Here is a 17,876-nt window from a genome sequence, read left to right as displayed (position 1 = left end):
ACTGCCTCCATTTCTTCCCCTTCTATTTGCCAGGAGGTGATGGGCCCAGTGGCCATGATCTTTGTTTTTTTGATGTTGAGCTTCAGACCATATTTTGCGATCTCCTCTTTCACCCTCAATAAAAGGTTCTTTAATTCCTCCTCACTTTCTGCCATTAGAAATATTAGTAACTCTTTTAATGTCTGAATTACTATGCTCATATATACTTAATAGACATAATTGAGGGGTAAGCTCCATGGTTTATTTCAATATCTGAACTATTTTCTGAGAAACCTCAAACAGAAAGCATGCCACTAACAAGCATTCCTAATCCTACCACAGTATGCACCTTTATGACTACAATTTCTCCAACATATTTGAGTTACGCCTACTAAAACCACTGGGGCAAGTAAAGTTGCAGCTGTGTCAAAAGGGATTTGCAGAGAACTTTGAAGCCTCAACTATCAGCTGATTGTCAGTGCTTCAAAGACTCTCTGCAGGCACCAATGATCAGCTGATAGTAGGAGCCTGAAAAGAACCTTGCACAGCTGAAATCCCAACCATCATCTGAGATCAGCTGCACAGAAAGCAGTTTGTATTCAAAGTGCTTTGAATACAAACAGCTTCCCCTGGAAAGAAAGAAAAAATGAGGTTTTTCTTTTCTTTCCAGAGGAAGCTATATGAAGTTTTTTCCACAAAGGCAAAAATGCTCCATTTTAGGAACATTCTCCCCCCCTGCAGATACTTTAAGGCACCTCCTGTCCTGGCTCCACTCATCAAATTCAGAACATGAGCTTTCACCACAACCAGGTTTTATTCAGGAATTCAGCACAGGGCCCAAACACAGGTCTACAGGTGACAAAATAAGGCACAACAGAGCTTTAAGTTATATGACTAGGTATTGCTAAGCTGCTGATTCAACGAGCAACATACACTCCACACTGTGCCGGCCAGGCACTCCTCTGAGTTGGCCAAACATGCAGTGTCAGCTTGCACCACCACTGGCGTCACTGTGTCCTTTGAGATTGAGATGCCAAAAGTAGCTGACTACCTAGGTACCTCTCCTAGGGGGAAGGCTTCTTCCTGAAAGGAAAGGGCTCTCTAGCCAGTTCTCTCGCAGGTACAGAAGCACCCAGAAGACCCACAGATAATTCATTCAAGCCCTCCTGGAGATCCAAATCTCCCCCCATCCAATGCCACTAGGACCTTCCCCTACATCATCCATGTCTTGGTGGCCATAACCATAAACCCCTACCCACTAGAGCTCTCACCAGATCAGACTCCCCCAAATAATAATAATAATAATAAATTTTATTTATATCCCGCCCTCCCCAGCCGAAGCCGGGCTCAGGGCGGCTAACAACAATAAAACAGTACAAAAGTACAACATAAACAACATTCTAAAATCATTCATTATAAAAATTAATTAATTCAAGCCACTGGCAACCATTGGGCCAGAGCTCTGCGAAGATTGTCGAGGGAGGGAGTCAGGCTGTGCCCTGGCCAAAGGCCTGGTGGAACAGCTCTGTCTTGCAGGCCCTGCGGAAAGATGTCAAGTCCCGCAAGGCCCTGGTCTCTTGTGACAGAGCGTTCCACCAGATCGGAGCCACAGCCGAAAAAGCCCTGGCTCTAGTTGAGGCCAGCCTAACCTCTCTGAGGCCTGGGACCTTCAAGATGTTTTTATTTGAAGACCGTAGGTTTCTCTGTGGGGCATACCAGGAGAGGCGGTCCCGTAGGTACGAGGGTCCTAGGCCATATAGGGCTTTAAAGGTTAAAACCAGCACCTTAAACCTGATCCTGTACTCCACCGGGAGCCAGTGCAGCTGGTATAGCACCGGGTGAATGTGATCTCGCAGCGAAGACCTCGTAAGGAGTCTCGCTGCAGCATTCTGCACCCGCTGGAGTTTCTGGGTCAGTCTCAAGGGCAGCCCCACGTAGAGCGAGTTACAATAATCCAGTCTGGAGGTGACCGTCGCGTGGATCACAGTGGCTAGGTCAGGGCGAGAGAGGTAAGGAGCCAACTGCTTAGCTTGGCGGAGATGGAAAAATGCCGCCTTTGTTATAGCTGCAATCTGCGCCTCCATGGAAAGGGAGGTGTCGAAGATTACACCCAAACTCTTAACGGACGGTGCTGGCACTAATTGCGCCCCCGCAAGAGATGGGAGTTGCCCCCCCAATCCCATATCGCCCCGTCCCAGCCACAGGACCTCTGTCTTCGAAGGATTTAGCTTCAACCGGCTCCCACGTAACCATCCAGCCACAGCTTCCAAACATCTGGTCAGTGTGTCTGGGGCCGAGTCAGGATGGCCATCCATCAACAGATAGAGTTGGGTGTCATCGGCATACTGATGACAACCCAGCCCAAAACTCCGAACAAGCTGGGCGAGGGGGCGCATAAAGATGTTGAAAAACATCGGGGAGAGTATCGCACCCTGAGGTACTCCACACACCAAGGAGTGGCGCGATGACAATTCCCCCCCAAGCGCCACCCTCTGTCCCCGACCACCCCATTCCTCCTCTGCATCAGACCACCATCTCCAGGAAGTGTCCTAGGGACTCATTACATCTCTCTTTAACCAAGGATGAGCTAACTGACGTTTACAGGGACCCTCTTTGAAAGTGCGCTCCCGGCTGGGCAGTATCTGGTTTTCAACATTGTGATATACCATCTGTTAGGGTTCCAAGGGGTTACTCGAGAGCAAGCAGGCAAATACCTTCCTGCTCGGCTGTGAAGCCTTGCTTTTGATGCCAAAATAAACTTTATCTGTCCAGAGCGCCACTCTCCCGTGGCTGGCTCATTCACTGGCAGAATCTGTGAGTGGGCAGTCCTTAAACCTTCCCCAGCAAAGTACTTTTTTGACGCCCAGTCTGCGCCTCCCCTCTCGGCGCGAAAGCTTAGTGCGTAAGGAGGGTGTGGGTAACGGAGGACCTCTCTCCTCCCCGCTTTGCCCAGGCAAGGTGTCCTGGCACTGCCTCGCCTCCTCCGAGCCCTGAAGCTCCTCTCCACTGGAGGCGTGGTTACTCTCCTCTGCTGAGGAGGAGCTGCTTCCCACGATCTTTGGGGGCTCTCTGTAATCCATCCGGCTTTTCCTCTCTCCATCCTGAACCGATGGCAGTTCCCTGACACCATCAGTTAAACATTGTGATATATCAATATATCATGATGTCCAAAATAAGGATGTAGAGGCAGTGGTTGACTTCAGGGTTTCTCCTGCATTGTGATTCACTGCCCGCTGCATGAGGCAGGGGAAGGCTGAGTCGGCAGAGTTAACAGGGGCTGCAGGAATCAAGAGATTCAGGGGCTTCATCATTTTTCCCACTGTAATTTTTGCATGGCACACAGACAGACACACACCATGATTCGCGATATATTGCCAGGTCAAAAATTATGAAACAGATATCACGAAATGGACTTCAAACCGGTTTTGGACAATATATCGATATTTCGCCCAGGCCTATAGATGACTGGTGCTGAAAGCACAGCTTCAAAGGGGGTTGCTATAACCACCAAACAACAGATGGACAATTGTACAAAACTCCTTTGAACTTTTAACAGATTATGCAATGATGTCAAGTGATTTACAGGTGGCCTGTGTGTGAAAGGAGAGGTAAGCATCTCACTCACTGGCCAGATCATGTTTCCTAACCTTGCTCTAAAACAAAATTGTCTTTTTCCTCTTTCACGCACATTGACTACACAGTATCATTGAGATTCTTGGGCTTCCCAAGTATCGCACAGCACACACACCAGAAAAAAGCATCCTGACAATATATTAAAAAGTATCTGTACTGTACATAGGTTATCAGCAACCAAGGGTTTTCCAGACTTTTTAGGTATTCTTGGCAGATCCCAAAGCAATTATTTTCAGTTCACAAAAAAGTATTATCAAGATACTTAGCATGTGGACATGCAGGTTTATGTTTATGCAGCACTGTCCAGTAATATGGACAGGCATTCTGCCTAATTAGTAACACAACCACTTTTCAGTAGCTAGGATTATCTACACACATGCCTTCTCATTCCATTTAAGAAAGACAGTTCTAATAGAACTTGGGATATTATCAAGCTAAAGTTATCAAGCTAAAGTTAAGCATGTTTAAGACCTGTTGATTTCAGTGCCAGAGATATATGAGCAGGTGCTTAACCCAACATGGTTAATTGGGCACATACTCAGCTCCATGCAGAATTAAGCATCTACATTTTTTAAAATTAGGAAAAGCAGAGGGCCTTGGTGCCAAGGGAGATGTTTATGGATAGTGCAGTTTCTGCTGCCATTGTGGTGGGGACTCCAGGTCTAGTGCATGCTGGTTGCTGGGACACTTACAAAACAACACATAAGCACCACATTCCTTCCTTCTTGCAGTTGTTATTGTCATATGCTGACAGTGAACTGCTTTTCCTTTCCTTCAAAAGTTGGGAGGCAGAATACTACAGGGCTCAACAAACCTCCCCCACATTTCCATTTCGGAGTTGGAAGGAAGAAGAGGCTCATGATGAACAGAATGTGTTTCTAGCCCTATGATAGCTTCAAAAAAATTACTTTTCCTTACTGAATATGCCTACCAATGGCTACTGATAGCAATAATAGCCCCAAATGGAACCTCAATAGCAGACACCAGACATAAACAGTAGGGGATTGCTATTAACATTAAATCCTGTTTGTGAACTTCTCAAAAGCACCTCACTGGCCACTGTGGGAGAAAAGATGGACTAGATTGGCTTTGGTCTGAATGAATATTCAGGAGCAATTTATGTTTTAACTGTGAAGAAATCTTTTTTGCTTTGTAAATTTAAATACATGCCAATCAATGGATCATGGGAATTCCCGAAAGAGGGAAAAAGCAGACCCTAAAATTGTAGGGTCAGCCTATTCCTGCCATTCAGGCCACACTCAAGCAATTTCACCATTCAAAATTAACCACTTTAGTGAAGGCAGTTGGTTTTACACTTCCTCAGATTCAAAGCTATATAAATCAGTTATTCTCAGATTATATTTTATGAGACATTCTGACATCTTTTACAGGCTAAATACAGAACAAAATCCCTAAACAAAACTCAATTCTATATGTGAAGTGAACAGTATAGATTATAAAATGACTATGGGCTTCATTCAGACAACCATATCTTAATAATCCACAAGATGAACAAGGCTTTTGCTCTTCAGGCAAACTATGATTAAACCAGGGATATTCTAATTATTAATAATTCTATGCTTATCTAACTATGGGAAAATGTGGCTACAGCAGTGTTAGAAATTAGCCAGGCGCCAGGCGGATGTGCACCCTTTGAGGTATACTGGAATGCTATGCAGTAGTGCCTAGTCATAGTTTCCCATTTTTTTGAACTGGAAAACTATGATTGCCCGCTTCAAGACAAGCAAAGATCCTGGGGTCCCCCCCAAATCAAGTGGACTATAAGCAAACTGTGGTTTGAAATTTGTTTTAAGGTTTTGACTTGTTCCTCAATTGTAGCCCAGACTTGAGAAACTCAAATACATATTAGGTGCCAAATGATTCCTTAAACAAGGGTAACAGTTGCAAAAATGCTCCGGCATCGGGGGGGGCAGAGAGTAGGTGGGGCGGGGCTGGCGCACGTCCTGGGGGCGTGACGCGCCGCCCGCAGGGGCTTGGCACCCAGTGCGCGGGTGGCACCCCACTGGGATCGTGCTGCCGGGGCTGCACTCCTCTTCCTCTGCCAGTGGGTGCACATCCGCCTGGCGCCTGGCTAATTTCTAACACTGCTATAGCCACATTTCATCTGTGATCTTCAGATGAAACAGGGTATTCAAATTTTAATAATAATAATGATGATGATGATGTCAGATTTATAAGGTCCTGTTGACTGTGGAATGTGGAGTTAACTTTCGGTATAAAGGTATAAAATTATACTACAAGATCTCTATAGATTATACACAATTCTTTTAAGATGGACAAGGTCCCAAGTTCAGACATGAATCTTGCTGAGGTCACAGAAACCAGGAACAGCACTTTGAACAATAGGATTCAGAGTGGCACCTCCTTCAGGGGCTTGAACAGTACGTGTTGTAAGACTATCATGACAGTATGTAGATCCCATGTTGGGAACCTATGTTGTATCACGGACTGCTTGGGATGTGAGCTGTGCATAGCGAATGAACATCTAGATAGGAGCGAGGACAATGCCGAAACCTTCTTTTCAACGTGTTTGGTTTGAGCCCCAATTTGAACCCATCTTGTAGGAACAGTACAATTTCTGGTAGTGGCACTCTGGAAGAGCTTTTGTGTTTCTTCTTGTACCAGCACAAGAAGGTCTCCCAGGTAGAACCACAGGGCTGACTGGTTTGTGGGAGGCACAGACTGCTAGGATTATAGTCCAGCAATCCACCCCTTTCTGAGTCTTTTCCCGGTGGTCTTCCAGATGGTTAAGTTCAGCCATACTGAGTGGATGTTTGAGCAGCTCCTGATGTGCTGGCAGAGTCTATGGTAGCGCTATGGCCAGACACAATATATCTGGGAACCACAGCTGACTTGGCTAAAATGGCACTGAGGCATTGCAGGTACCATTAGAATGAATTCTGTCTTCTCCAGCCATATTTTCTTTAGCAAACTTGCAAGTAAGGGGTTCAGATGAAAGGCATCAATCCCTTCCACCATGTGGGATGGGAATCTGGTAAAGTATCTTCTGAGTCGGTGGTTTGAGTCAGATGCGAATAGTTTCACTTCATTTTGTGCCACACTTTCTTGTATATCTGTCTACAGAGGTGCTACAGCCCAGGCATTAGCAGTGGTCTGCTCAGCCATCCACCTGAATGTTCTCTGTCCCCTTGACGTGGCTCATGGTCAGGGAGGAGAGATAGCAAGCCTCCTTTTATTGACAGTGCCCTGAGTAGGATGAGCGACCATGATTGTCATGAATATTCTTGATGCTGATGTCAGGCCAAACAGTAAAACACATGTGATCACTGCCACACGAGTACTTTATAGCTTCTTGATCTTTCATTATAATCAACACAACTGGACTGAACTGAACTGCTTTATCAACCCACTCATATATTTGTAGCGTGCCAGCACACTGGGGGGGAAACTGAAAAGGATGAGCCAATATGATACAAAAAAGGGTCCAGATTTGCGGACCCCTGGATGGAATCTTTGGTAGTTTCAAATGCTTCTTCTTGATGCTACCACTGACATAACTGGCAGACATATACCGTAAGTAGTCCCTTCCCTGCAGTTTGAAATTAGAAGTGTTCTCCACATTTTCTCTGCCTAAGCCCTCTTAGTGATGAGTTCCCTTGATCCAACACATACTGTAGCGTTTAAAAAAAAGAAACTTTTGCAACAATATCCCCAAAAGGAAGGGCAATCCTGTTCCTTTCCAGTACTGAACACAAGGTTCCTACCTCAGGTGGTCAAGATAGTGGCAGTCACCAGATATTCATCTCCACACCTTATCAGATTTTTTTTAGTCAAAACTGTCACTTTCTCCTTTTCCCATCAGCAAACATCTCACTGCTCCAAAGGTCGATACCAAATGCTCTCCATCGTTGGAAACAGACAGTGTCATTATGCTTGGAATACCATATACTGCCTCGGCTCAAAAAAGGCTATTGCGAAGTTGGGAAAGTTCAGCAAAAGGCACTTGAAATTATCAAGGAGCTGGGGGAAAATTCCTGTGTGGTAACATTACATTTGGAGGAGTTCTAGCTGGGGGGGTGTAAGTAAATGGGGAGGGGGCATAATAAAAGATGCATAAAACTCTGCAAGGTGTGGAGAAAGGGAAGAGTAAAGAATGTTCTCAATAATACTAGAACTAAGGGTCATTCAATGAAGCTAAATGTGGGAGGACTGAGGGCAGAAAAAAAGAAATACTTCTTCACACAGAGCATATTATAGAACTCACTAGCGCAACATGCAATGATAGCCACCAAATCAGACAGCTTTAAAACAGGTTTAGACAAATCCATGGAGAATAAAGCTATCATCAGCGACTACCGTTATGGGAGACTATATGGCTCTGTATACCAATGGCTGGAGTGGAGATTAGGAGTGGAAGAATGCTTGTGCGCTCATGTCTTGCCTCCAGGCTTTCCACACACATCTGGTTGGCCACTGCTGGAACAAAACGTTGGACTAAAGGGACCTTTGTTCATATGTTCCTTTTTAGACCCCGTGGCTCCAGGCATGAGTGAGTTAACATTCAACTTCCTCCTCCAGGCACACCTCCCATAGGAAATGGGAAAGTGCCCTAGTGACCCTTGCAATCTCCCATTTCATGATTTTTTTTGGGGGGGGGGGGTTGGTTGCCTGGCTACAGTAGCTCACCTCAAAAAAGCATCATCAACGGAGGACTGGGAGCATCATTTTTTAAAACAACTGGGTCAAGAACTTTCATTCATCATTTTGATTCATCAATTAAAGCTGCAGCCCTAATTTTAAAATAAAGGGTGGCATTCAGCATAACACTCAATGCATGCACATAATGAGGTCCACACGTGCAACAAGACTCCGCCCCAATAAGGCTGCATGTCCCCTAAACCTTTTCTGAGGGTTCACCCCGCCTTCCAGAGCAAATGGGGGGGCACAGGGGGCAGATAGAGGGACGAGAGGAAAGAAGTCCCAGGTGTGCAAGAAAACATCATTCCATGCATGTGACAACTTAGTTGAATGTCACCTTTCATTTCCATCAATGAATAACCTTGAAGTCATCAGGAACTGTAAAGGTTTTTGATATAAGCATGTTTATATTGGAAGTATTAATAATTATGTAGCAACCCTGCATAGAGTAATATAAGCAAACAGTGACCTCTTCCAAGCTCAGGAAAATACAATCCAAAATCTTAACAATGAAGGCGAAAATTGTAACAAATAATGAATATAAACAAAAACTGTCCTAAGCCTGTGTAAACAGTTGGGAGCTGGATGATGTGACAGTCTGTAGTGATGAAATGGCACTCCATGCAAACTAAATACAAATAAATTATTTGAAAACACAAATTTCATCATAATTTGGGAATACATTGTTTCCCTGGAGACAAATCCCATTTGATAGCTTCTGTTGTAACCATGTTAACTTAATAATCCAAACAGCTATCACATTCTTTCTCACTTTCTCTCTCTCCTACCCCGTATAGGAAGCTGCCTTTCTTCAAGTCAGACCAGCAACCCATCTGCCCAATACTGCCTACTCCAGCTATGTCCACAGCATCTGGAGCTATCGTGTTGGCTTACAACCATTATCCACGCTCACTGGCCATGGTGGGTGGAGCCAATGGGTTGTAATCCCAAACACCTGGAGGGCCATGTTGGCTTTCCCTGATCTACTTTGTCTGGCAGTGGTTTTCAATGGCCACAGGCAGAATCTTTCCCATCACCTGCTGTCTAATCTTTTTAACCAAAGACACCAAGGACCGAAACGGAGAAGCACGCAGAGTATGCACACTAACACTGAGTTTCCCCATTCTTCCTACCCTTACTGTATTGATTTAAAAAATTGTTCTTAACATGATCTCATGCATGTTTGCTCCAAAGTAATTCTTACAGACTTCAGTGGTATTTATGCCCAAGTAAGTGGAGAGAATGGAATATCAAAATTGACTCAACTGCAACTTCCAAGTGCTGTCCGCCCACATGCGCAATGAAGAAGCAAGAGTGAGGCCAGTACTACGCGTTGCACAGCATGTTTTCAAACAACAAAAAGAGGGTACTTTGCTGGAAAGAGTCTACTTTTTCATACCCCAAATACAAAATTAGAGTAAGCAGAGAGATGTCACCATAAAATCAGAACTTTTGCAGTCAACTGTTCCAAGGGAAAACCAAGTATGTATTCAACAGCTAAGTCAGCACCCTCAGGGACATTTCCCCTGCTTTTGTGTTCTCTTTCTGTCAATCTGGCCTTGAGGTAAGGGAGAAACTGAGACTGCCTAGCCAAGGGTTCTCAGGGAAGACAGCAAGAGTTAAAGCGAGCCGGGACTTCCAGAAACAATAATCCCAGAATCTGTTTCTCTCCTGTAACTCAACTGATTTAGAATTAAATAATTCACATCCCTGCCACCACCATTTAAGACAAAAGGAAACTTTCAGGTAGTTGCAGGTGACAGAAATGAAGAAGCAACTGTCACAAGGAGGTAACAGGAAATATGAGCAGAATTATGGTTGCATGGGCAAATAAAAAGATTTTAGAAGTACAGACAAGTGTGCTGGGTAGCAGGACAAGATGGTAGCCAGTGTATACATTTTAGAAAGTTTCTGTGAGAGACATGACTGATTTTGGAAGTAGAAGGTGAGAAGACCTAGCTGTATCAATGAACGGTCCAAGAGAATCTAGGCCGCCTTCTTATGCAGCCTTAGGTGGGAGTTAAGCCCCAAAAACATGGTAGGACTTTCTTCTAAGTAAACATTCATAAGTTGGCGCTGAAAACAAGAGAGCAACAGTTTGCTTTCTTTGCCTGCAGAAATACAGATCACTCACAGATGGGAGAAACCACTTTTAAGACCTCAAGATGATAAGCACACTTTCAGGGACTGCCTCATTGGTCATCAAGACCATGAACAGACCCTACATGGCTATTTATCTTAATGACTTGAAGGATTTAAGAGTCATGAGGCAATCAAGAGGAAGCAACCAGGCTAGTGAAGACCAGCAGAGATGTGTGCCACTCCTTGAAATGTCTCCTAATGTGAGAATAATCTAAAGTGACCTGTTTTAAAGTGGCAGCAGTAACGTCTATCCCAAGTAAGACACAGGAGGAAAGCCTATTTTCATTCAGTCACATTCAGTGTGAAAAAGCGTGCAAAGAAATTTTGAATTATTATTATTATTATATATTGAATTTATATACTGCCCTATAACCGGAGGTCTCAGGGCAGTTCACAGAAAATATCAACCTAAAAATGAATGATAGTATTATAATATATAAAACAGGTATGAGTAAGACAATAATTTAATGTGGAGTGTATGAAGACTCAGAGATTCAATTGGATCATTCAAATTACATTACTGAAGAGACATTATGACTTTATGTACTGAAAACTGCTCATCCCTACCAATTACATGAGCGTGTTGAATAGTGACATTTCATGTGGTTTTCATTCCTCTTTTTGTAACAATGAGTATAGTGGCAGCATTTACACTTAGGAAGGCCACAATGCTTATTACATATATTCCTAGCTGTACATATTCCACTGAACACAATGGCCAGAACTGGATTATTTCTATCATATATGGCTGAAATACGAATGAGACTTCTGGACACACATGCAACCACTTGTTGTGCAAGACAACAAACAAATTAGGAAGTTTTCAGTTAACTATGGTTTCCTATTTTGCCAAAGTAGGGGTTGCCTTTGAAGACTGTTCAGAAACTGCAATGGGCGCAGAATCTGGCAACCAAATTGCTGACCAGTCAGTCTGAATATGTAACACCAGTTCTAGCACAACTGCACAGGCTTCTAATTAGTTTCCAGGATCAATTCAAGATGCTAGTTTTGAGCAGTTAACCCTTATGCAGCACAGGACCCCAATACCTCAGGGGCCACCTCCCCTCACATGAACTAACACATACTCTATGCTCATAATCTAAGGCCCTTCTCTATGTGTCTTGTCCGAGGGAAGTGAAGAGGGTAGCAACATGGGAACTGGGCTTCTTAACAGTTGCTTCCCATTTACAGCTCTCCCCAGGGAAGCACACCTGGTGCCATCGTTACCCATTTTTAGGCATCAGGCAAAAAACTCTTTTCCATTGGGCTTTTGACTTTTAATTATCTGTGCCCCCTCTTCAGTGGATTGGATGTCTTACTCCTTAGCTTTTACTCCATTTCAGTTGTACATTGCTTTTAATGTATGCTTTAAGTGACTTTTTGTTTTTTAAAAAGTGACCCATAAGTTCAAATCAGAATAACAGGCTTTCTAACAAGGTGGGCGCATGCACAACCATAAGGCTCCTTCATGTGCATTCATAAGCAGAGATGTGAGACTATCCAAACATAGCCAGTGGATCTTGCTTTCAAGAAAACATGCGCAGGATTGCTCTACATTGACTTTGTGGTAAGCGACACGCCTACGTTTATGAAAAGCTTTTCTGTTACAAAAAAGAACATTATCCACAATATAAAGTAGTATACTATCAGTGTATACAGTATTTTTAAGACAATCCATTTTATACCAAATCAATAGTAGAAATTGCAGAAACAGCTAATTAAATGCATATTGCACATAGGAGAAATGGATCTATTCCCTTGGTTTATTAACAGACAAAAGGGCACTTTTAATTTATTTACAGAATATATGCTGATTTGTTTCTGCAAACCTAATTTTAAAACATTTAAGCCTTTCTGTTGCCAAATATATATCTTTAAAAAATTAGTGGCACAAAATCAGATTTAGACTGACTTGAGTTCTTTTGAGATTGCTTCCTTTGTTTGACTCCTTGTTTGTAAGATTTTAAAACTGCAAGCAATTTATATTTGTTCAGATTTTTTTCTTATAGATTGGCTTATACTTTATAATGTGGGGACTTGGATAGACTGCTCAGGATTCACTTAAAACTTTATGCCAGACAAAGAATCTTAGCCACAGAATTTGGATATTTGATTCTGGATATGTGAATTATGTGAACTTTCAGATCTGTCATTTAGTAGGAATTATCAGTAGTTTTGTATGTATTTTGTGACTTGGTATTACTATTATTCTTAATGATCCTGGGTATTAGGGCCATGCGAATTATAAATATCAGAACAATATTAAATACATAATTGCATTGTTTGGTCTGACATTTATTTGAGGTTCAAATCAACACACACAACTGCCACTCACCTTAGAAAACATGCCTCCAACTAAAACCTAAGTGATCCGGTTGAAGACTCAAAAAGGAAACCTATTTTGATTCAGTCATACAGTGACTACAAAGAAATCCTGAATGGTAATCCACATTTTATGTATTGTATTGCTGCCGTAGTCGAAACAAAATTTTAAAAATCCTTCTGGTAGCACCTTAGAGACCAACTAAGTTCGTTATTGGTATGAGCTTTCGTGTGCATGCATGCTTCTTCAGATACCATATCTTGCTGACTGTTTGTATAAAGCCTAAGAGGTAATAAGAATTTTACAGAGAAGATCCATGGTACATGGAAAGCTAGTACCTTCTATATAAATCTCATCAAGGAAAACTGATAACAACTAACTGATGAAGTGGTAAAGAAAAATATGTAGGAGCCAGATATATCAAAAGTAAGGACCAAGGCAGATCTGCCACATGGTGGCTAGGGAAGAATTGCCTATGCATTGACACCAGTAAAATCCTGCAACGAAAATGCTGCAGTGTTGAGTGCTTCTGTTCAGCCTTTCCATTCTGCCACTCCCATCATGTCCCACAGTCAGTTCACTTTCTGCACCAAGTATGCTTAGACCTCAGTTGTTTGAGGGCTTTTCCCCGCTTCGTGGGAGGGGTTGGAGGGGACCAGACACACAGATGTCAGATCCCAACTAAAATAAAAGCTTGGATTTCTACATTGATTTCTATGGGCAGTTCTCCCATAGACATTTAAAAATAGCTTCTTATTGTGAGCCAGGAAATGACCTACCCAAACAATGAGACTGTTTTCTATAACCTTTATTTATTTAGAACCATCGAGCTAGAAGAGACCTCAAAGGTCATCTGGTCCAAATCCCTGCTGGTGCAGGAAAACCCATTGCTACAGCATACATCTTTGTGTTTCTTCCTTGACCCTCCTTTTCCAGCCATTCCATTTCCCTTCCCACCCATTTTTTCCTTCTCTCTGCTCAATCAGCATTCCATGGGCACTGAGCAAGCACAAGACTCACTGGCCTGCTTTTGGGAGGGGGGTACACAAGTACTCATTCTCAGCTAATGTATTGGATTTCTTCATTTCATCTCTCTGCGCAGCTCTCAAATCCAGTTTTCAAATTTCCCTCACTCCTCATGTCAGTCAGCATTCCATAGACATTGAGCATCTTCAGTCTTCATTAGATTGTTTTGGGAGGTGGAGACGGGATAAGGGTTTTTTCTAAAGATTTGTTTATACTTCTGCAAACCTTCGTTTCCTCAAATCTGTTCATACCTCCCACTTGTGTGTTGTCATTTTGGCTATGTAAGCAACAGCAGTCAAAGAACAGAATTGTAACTAAAATATAGGATTATGGCACAAATGAAAGTTATTTTCCTCATTCTTAAACAAGAACTGAAATAGAAAGGCACAGGTCAAACCATGCTATGCTTTAATCAGCCTAGTAGGTGACTGAGCAAGTGGGATGTTCCTCTCTTTAGAACTAAAGGCAAATACTGTATCAAAAGGTGGAGCAGTCCAATCTCACCTGAAGACAGAGCTACATATAGCCCAAGGCCCTCATATTATCTGGTGTCAAAAGTGATATAAAGTGTTACTCTTTTCTCGCTCAAAAACCACTGATTTCTGCATGGGGTGAAATCAATTAGTAACAGCCAGATCCACAAAATCTTTAGCCCATAGGTTCTAGCAGATTTAGACCCTCCAATGTCGCCTCAATGTGATTGTGCTTCCAAGTCTCTAGGTGCTTCCAAGTTCTTCTAGATAAAAGGCACTAAAAGAATAAAGAAATAACCTTAAACTCAGAGAGAGTCAAGCCCAGACTCACTAGGATGCTCAACAATATACAAATCCCATTCTGCTTTAAATTAAAATACCACTAAGATTTGTGATGCCCACTAATAACTGAATAACTTGATTAAACATTACAGTCCAGGTTATCACTTAGGTTAATCTTTTTAAAAAAAAAATTTGAAGAATGTCACAGATTAATTACATAGCAAAATTTTTAAAAAATTGTATTAAAGCAAGTGTTTATAAAATGGCATGTGGCAATTTAAGAGGCATCCATCACAACCTGGGCTGCTCCAACAGTTAAAAAATCTGTCTTATTAATAGAACTATTAGTTTGTTGATATGCTTACTAAGTATCATCAATGGGGGGGGGCATCAATGGATGGCCTCTCTCTGCCACAAAGATGGGGAACCACTCCAGACTGGTGAACCAGGTTGTTATTCTCCCCGCCCCGCCCCCTCTGCACAGGCCAAGTTTGACAGGTAGCTCACCTGTCAATTGCCTGACATCGTAATAAGACGAGGTGACCTTTTTTGCCTGCTATTTTGCACAGCAGGGCTTCTGAAAATATGACAATTGGCTGATTGTTGGATCTTCCAAAACCCAGTTCAAAGCACCACAGAAAATAGCACTTTAGAATTATTCAGAAGCCACACTGAGTCGGCTAGCTTGCCCTGCACTGTGAAAGAGCCTTGGCAAGCACTGTCAATGAGCTAATCAGTAATGCCTGCAAGCACCCCTTCTGCCAAGCCCCGCCCTTACCTGCCCCAGACCTGACATCATACATGACATCAGGTTAGGGCAGGTGGACGTGACTTTGTTGAAATAGCCTGATGGGCCAAATGTGAAGGCCTGGGAGGTATAATTGGACCCACAGGCCAAAGGTTTCCCACTACTGCTCTATCACAGTCTCTTCTCCCAACTTACCAGAATTGCAGAACACACAACCAGGACAAGAATTATGGCAAGGAAGGTTATACACCCCTGATTTTTCCCTAGGAATGACTTATGTACAAACCCCAGCCTGCATTACTGTGATGAGATATACAGGGAACCTCACGTTTGCCTTATGTATAGTTTTACCCAGATAATTTTAATACAGCACTATGAAATTTAAAACAATCTTGAAAATCAATATGTAACTTACGATGCAATCTAGGAGTTGGAAACCTGTGACCTTCCAGATGATGTTGGATTTTGTAAATCACTTAGAGGTTTTATTTATAACCAAGCAGTATATAAATTCTGTTAAGTACATTCCGATTCAAATCAGCCCCAGCCAGCATGGCTGTTGTCAGGGATGATGGGAGGTGTGGTTCAGTAACATGATGCAGGGTCACAAGTTCTCCATCTCTCTTAGATGTGTCAAATAGGGTTTACTTCTGAATAGACACATACAGTACAGGATTGACTGTTACTGTCATGTTGTTCTAGGATTCCAAATAAATAATATAGCAACTCTAAAAAACCAACATCACAGCTCTGCAAACTGATTAATAATAGTTAAAAAAATGTGTAATTCTAAAATTTGTGGTCAACTAACATTTCTTCCAAGGATACTTCAAAACTGATCAAAGAATCGCCCAGAGAATTAAAAATGAACACTTCCAAGTCTTAATATGCTGTGTTGTCACACAGTTAAAAGTTATGGGGTCAACAAAGCTTTCATGAATGGGCTGCAACCTCTCAATGCTTTTTACATCAGAATAAGTAAAACACAGGCAATGTGTCTAGTATTTCAGAAATAAAGAAGTTTTGTAACACCAAAAGTATATTATCTAAAGCACCCAACATGTGCCAATTATATTCTACATTTTTACAAGTACTACTGACACTCAAGGCATTAAATTAAGACTGTTTACAACTTGAACCCGTGGCCCAGGTCTTCATAACTCATAACCAATCAAACAAAAAAAACAAGAGCCTGATAAACATGTTGTGCTTGTTGCATGGTCCTTCAAGAACCGCAGGGCTGTCAGGCACCTGGCAGTCTGGTGAGCTTTTTTTGGCTTGGTTCTGAAGGCCGCCTCCTCCTCCTGTCCAACATTCTTACACATTTAATTGCTGTGACAAACATTTCAGAAATTAATGGATAAATATTCCATAAAATTTCTGCCAAACAATAATCCTTAATAGAAGGCCATATTATTGCATGGTCAGATAAAACCCCAAGCCAGTGTTTTTAGGACTGCAGCCTTGGGGGTGGGGAGGGACTTTTTCAGGTCCATAAAAAGGTAGCCAGATTAGAGCCTTATTCTAAAATCCATGTCCTACAATGGAGCTAACCACAAAGTCCTTTTAAATACAAGCTATATCCATAAATACGAGTTCTTTGAAAGCAGGTGGATTAAAACAAATTTGAAGTTCTATTTGTAGTACGTTTTACAATACCGCACACATTTTGATTTAAACGATTCGAGAACTGATAGTTCACCAGGAAGTTCCATTAGCTATAGGCATAAAGAAATCAATCATTGTTCAGGTGTATGAAACAGTGGTGTGTAAGATCAAATGGAACCACGGCCCTCACCATTAGAAGGCACCCCTCATAAAAAGGGCAAAAAATATAAGAAAACCTGAAATAATATGAAGAGAGTCGATCAAGATCCAATCACTTCTTAAAGGTTGTGTGAACAAAGTAAATCCACCCTTGACAAAAGCCACTCTGCAGATCCGAAGTGTAAGTACACAGAGGGATCTAGCAGAAGCATCAAGCAATCCTTGAGGTTAGGAGGAGATGCAGAGACTCCAAGGCTGGCTTTTTATTCTCAATGGGAGGCGGAGGGTGGGCGGAGTGGGGGTGGGGAGAAAAGAAAGGAAGAGCCGCCACCAGGCCGCCTCCGGCTCTGACAGGCAGCGCTCTAGGGGACCAAGAGGGACCCGAGGCATCCCCCGAGAGATGCGGCGTTCAAGGGAGGGAGAGAACCCCGTAGATTGGTGCAAATCAATACTTACGGCTAACTTTCATGCTGCCAAAGGCCGAGGGCTGCTGCACCGGCTTGCAGCTTTCCGCAAAGGAGGTGGTTCTCGGCCGCCCGGACATGGTGCCTCGCCTGGCCACCCCCCGCGCTCGCCGGACCAACTCCCCTGCGCTTCTTCCTCCTCAGGTGCAAGGCGGAGGGCGGGCAGGTCCAGGCTCCCCCACCCAAAAAGACCCCCCCCCTCAAAAGACCGTCTCTTCTCCCCCCCCCCTTAGCGCGAGGGGGCCGCCATCCTCGGCCTTGGCGGCCCAACCCTGCCCGATCCAGTCGCCGCCCCCCGACGGCGAGAAGAGGAGCCGGCCTCGCGAGGCGGAAAGTCAGGCGCGCGAGGCGGCGGCGGC

At 43.2% G+C, this 17,876-nt stretch overlaps 1 protein-coding gene across 2 annotated transcripts in view; it reads right to left on the bottom strand.

The window, feature by feature from the left end:
• Nucleotides 1-17,642, bottom strand: part of GSK3B (glycogen synthase kinase 3 beta) — a 64,237-nt gene extending 46,595 nt beyond the window's left edge. For both annotated transcript variants that reach the window (XM_081176702.1, XM_081176703.1), the window contains exon 1: nucleotides 17,510-17,642. In XM_081176702.1, coding sequence (XP_081032828.1) covers nucleotides 17,510-17,597 — 88 coding nt within the window. In that variant the 5' untranslated portion in view covers nucleotides 17,598-17,642. The remainder of the gene's footprint in view (nucleotides 1-17,509) is intronic.
• Between the last annotated feature and the right edge of the window lie 234 nt (nucleotides 17,643-17,876).

This window comes from Podarcis bocagei (genome assembly GCF_964188305.1).
Source record: "Podarcis bocagei genome assembly, chromosome: 17".
Classification (NCBI taxonomy): Eukaryota; Metazoa; Chordata; class Lepidosauria; order Squamata; family Lacertidae; genus Podarcis; species Podarcis bocagei.
This window is presented reverse-complemented; position numbering and strand designations above follow the sequence as displayed.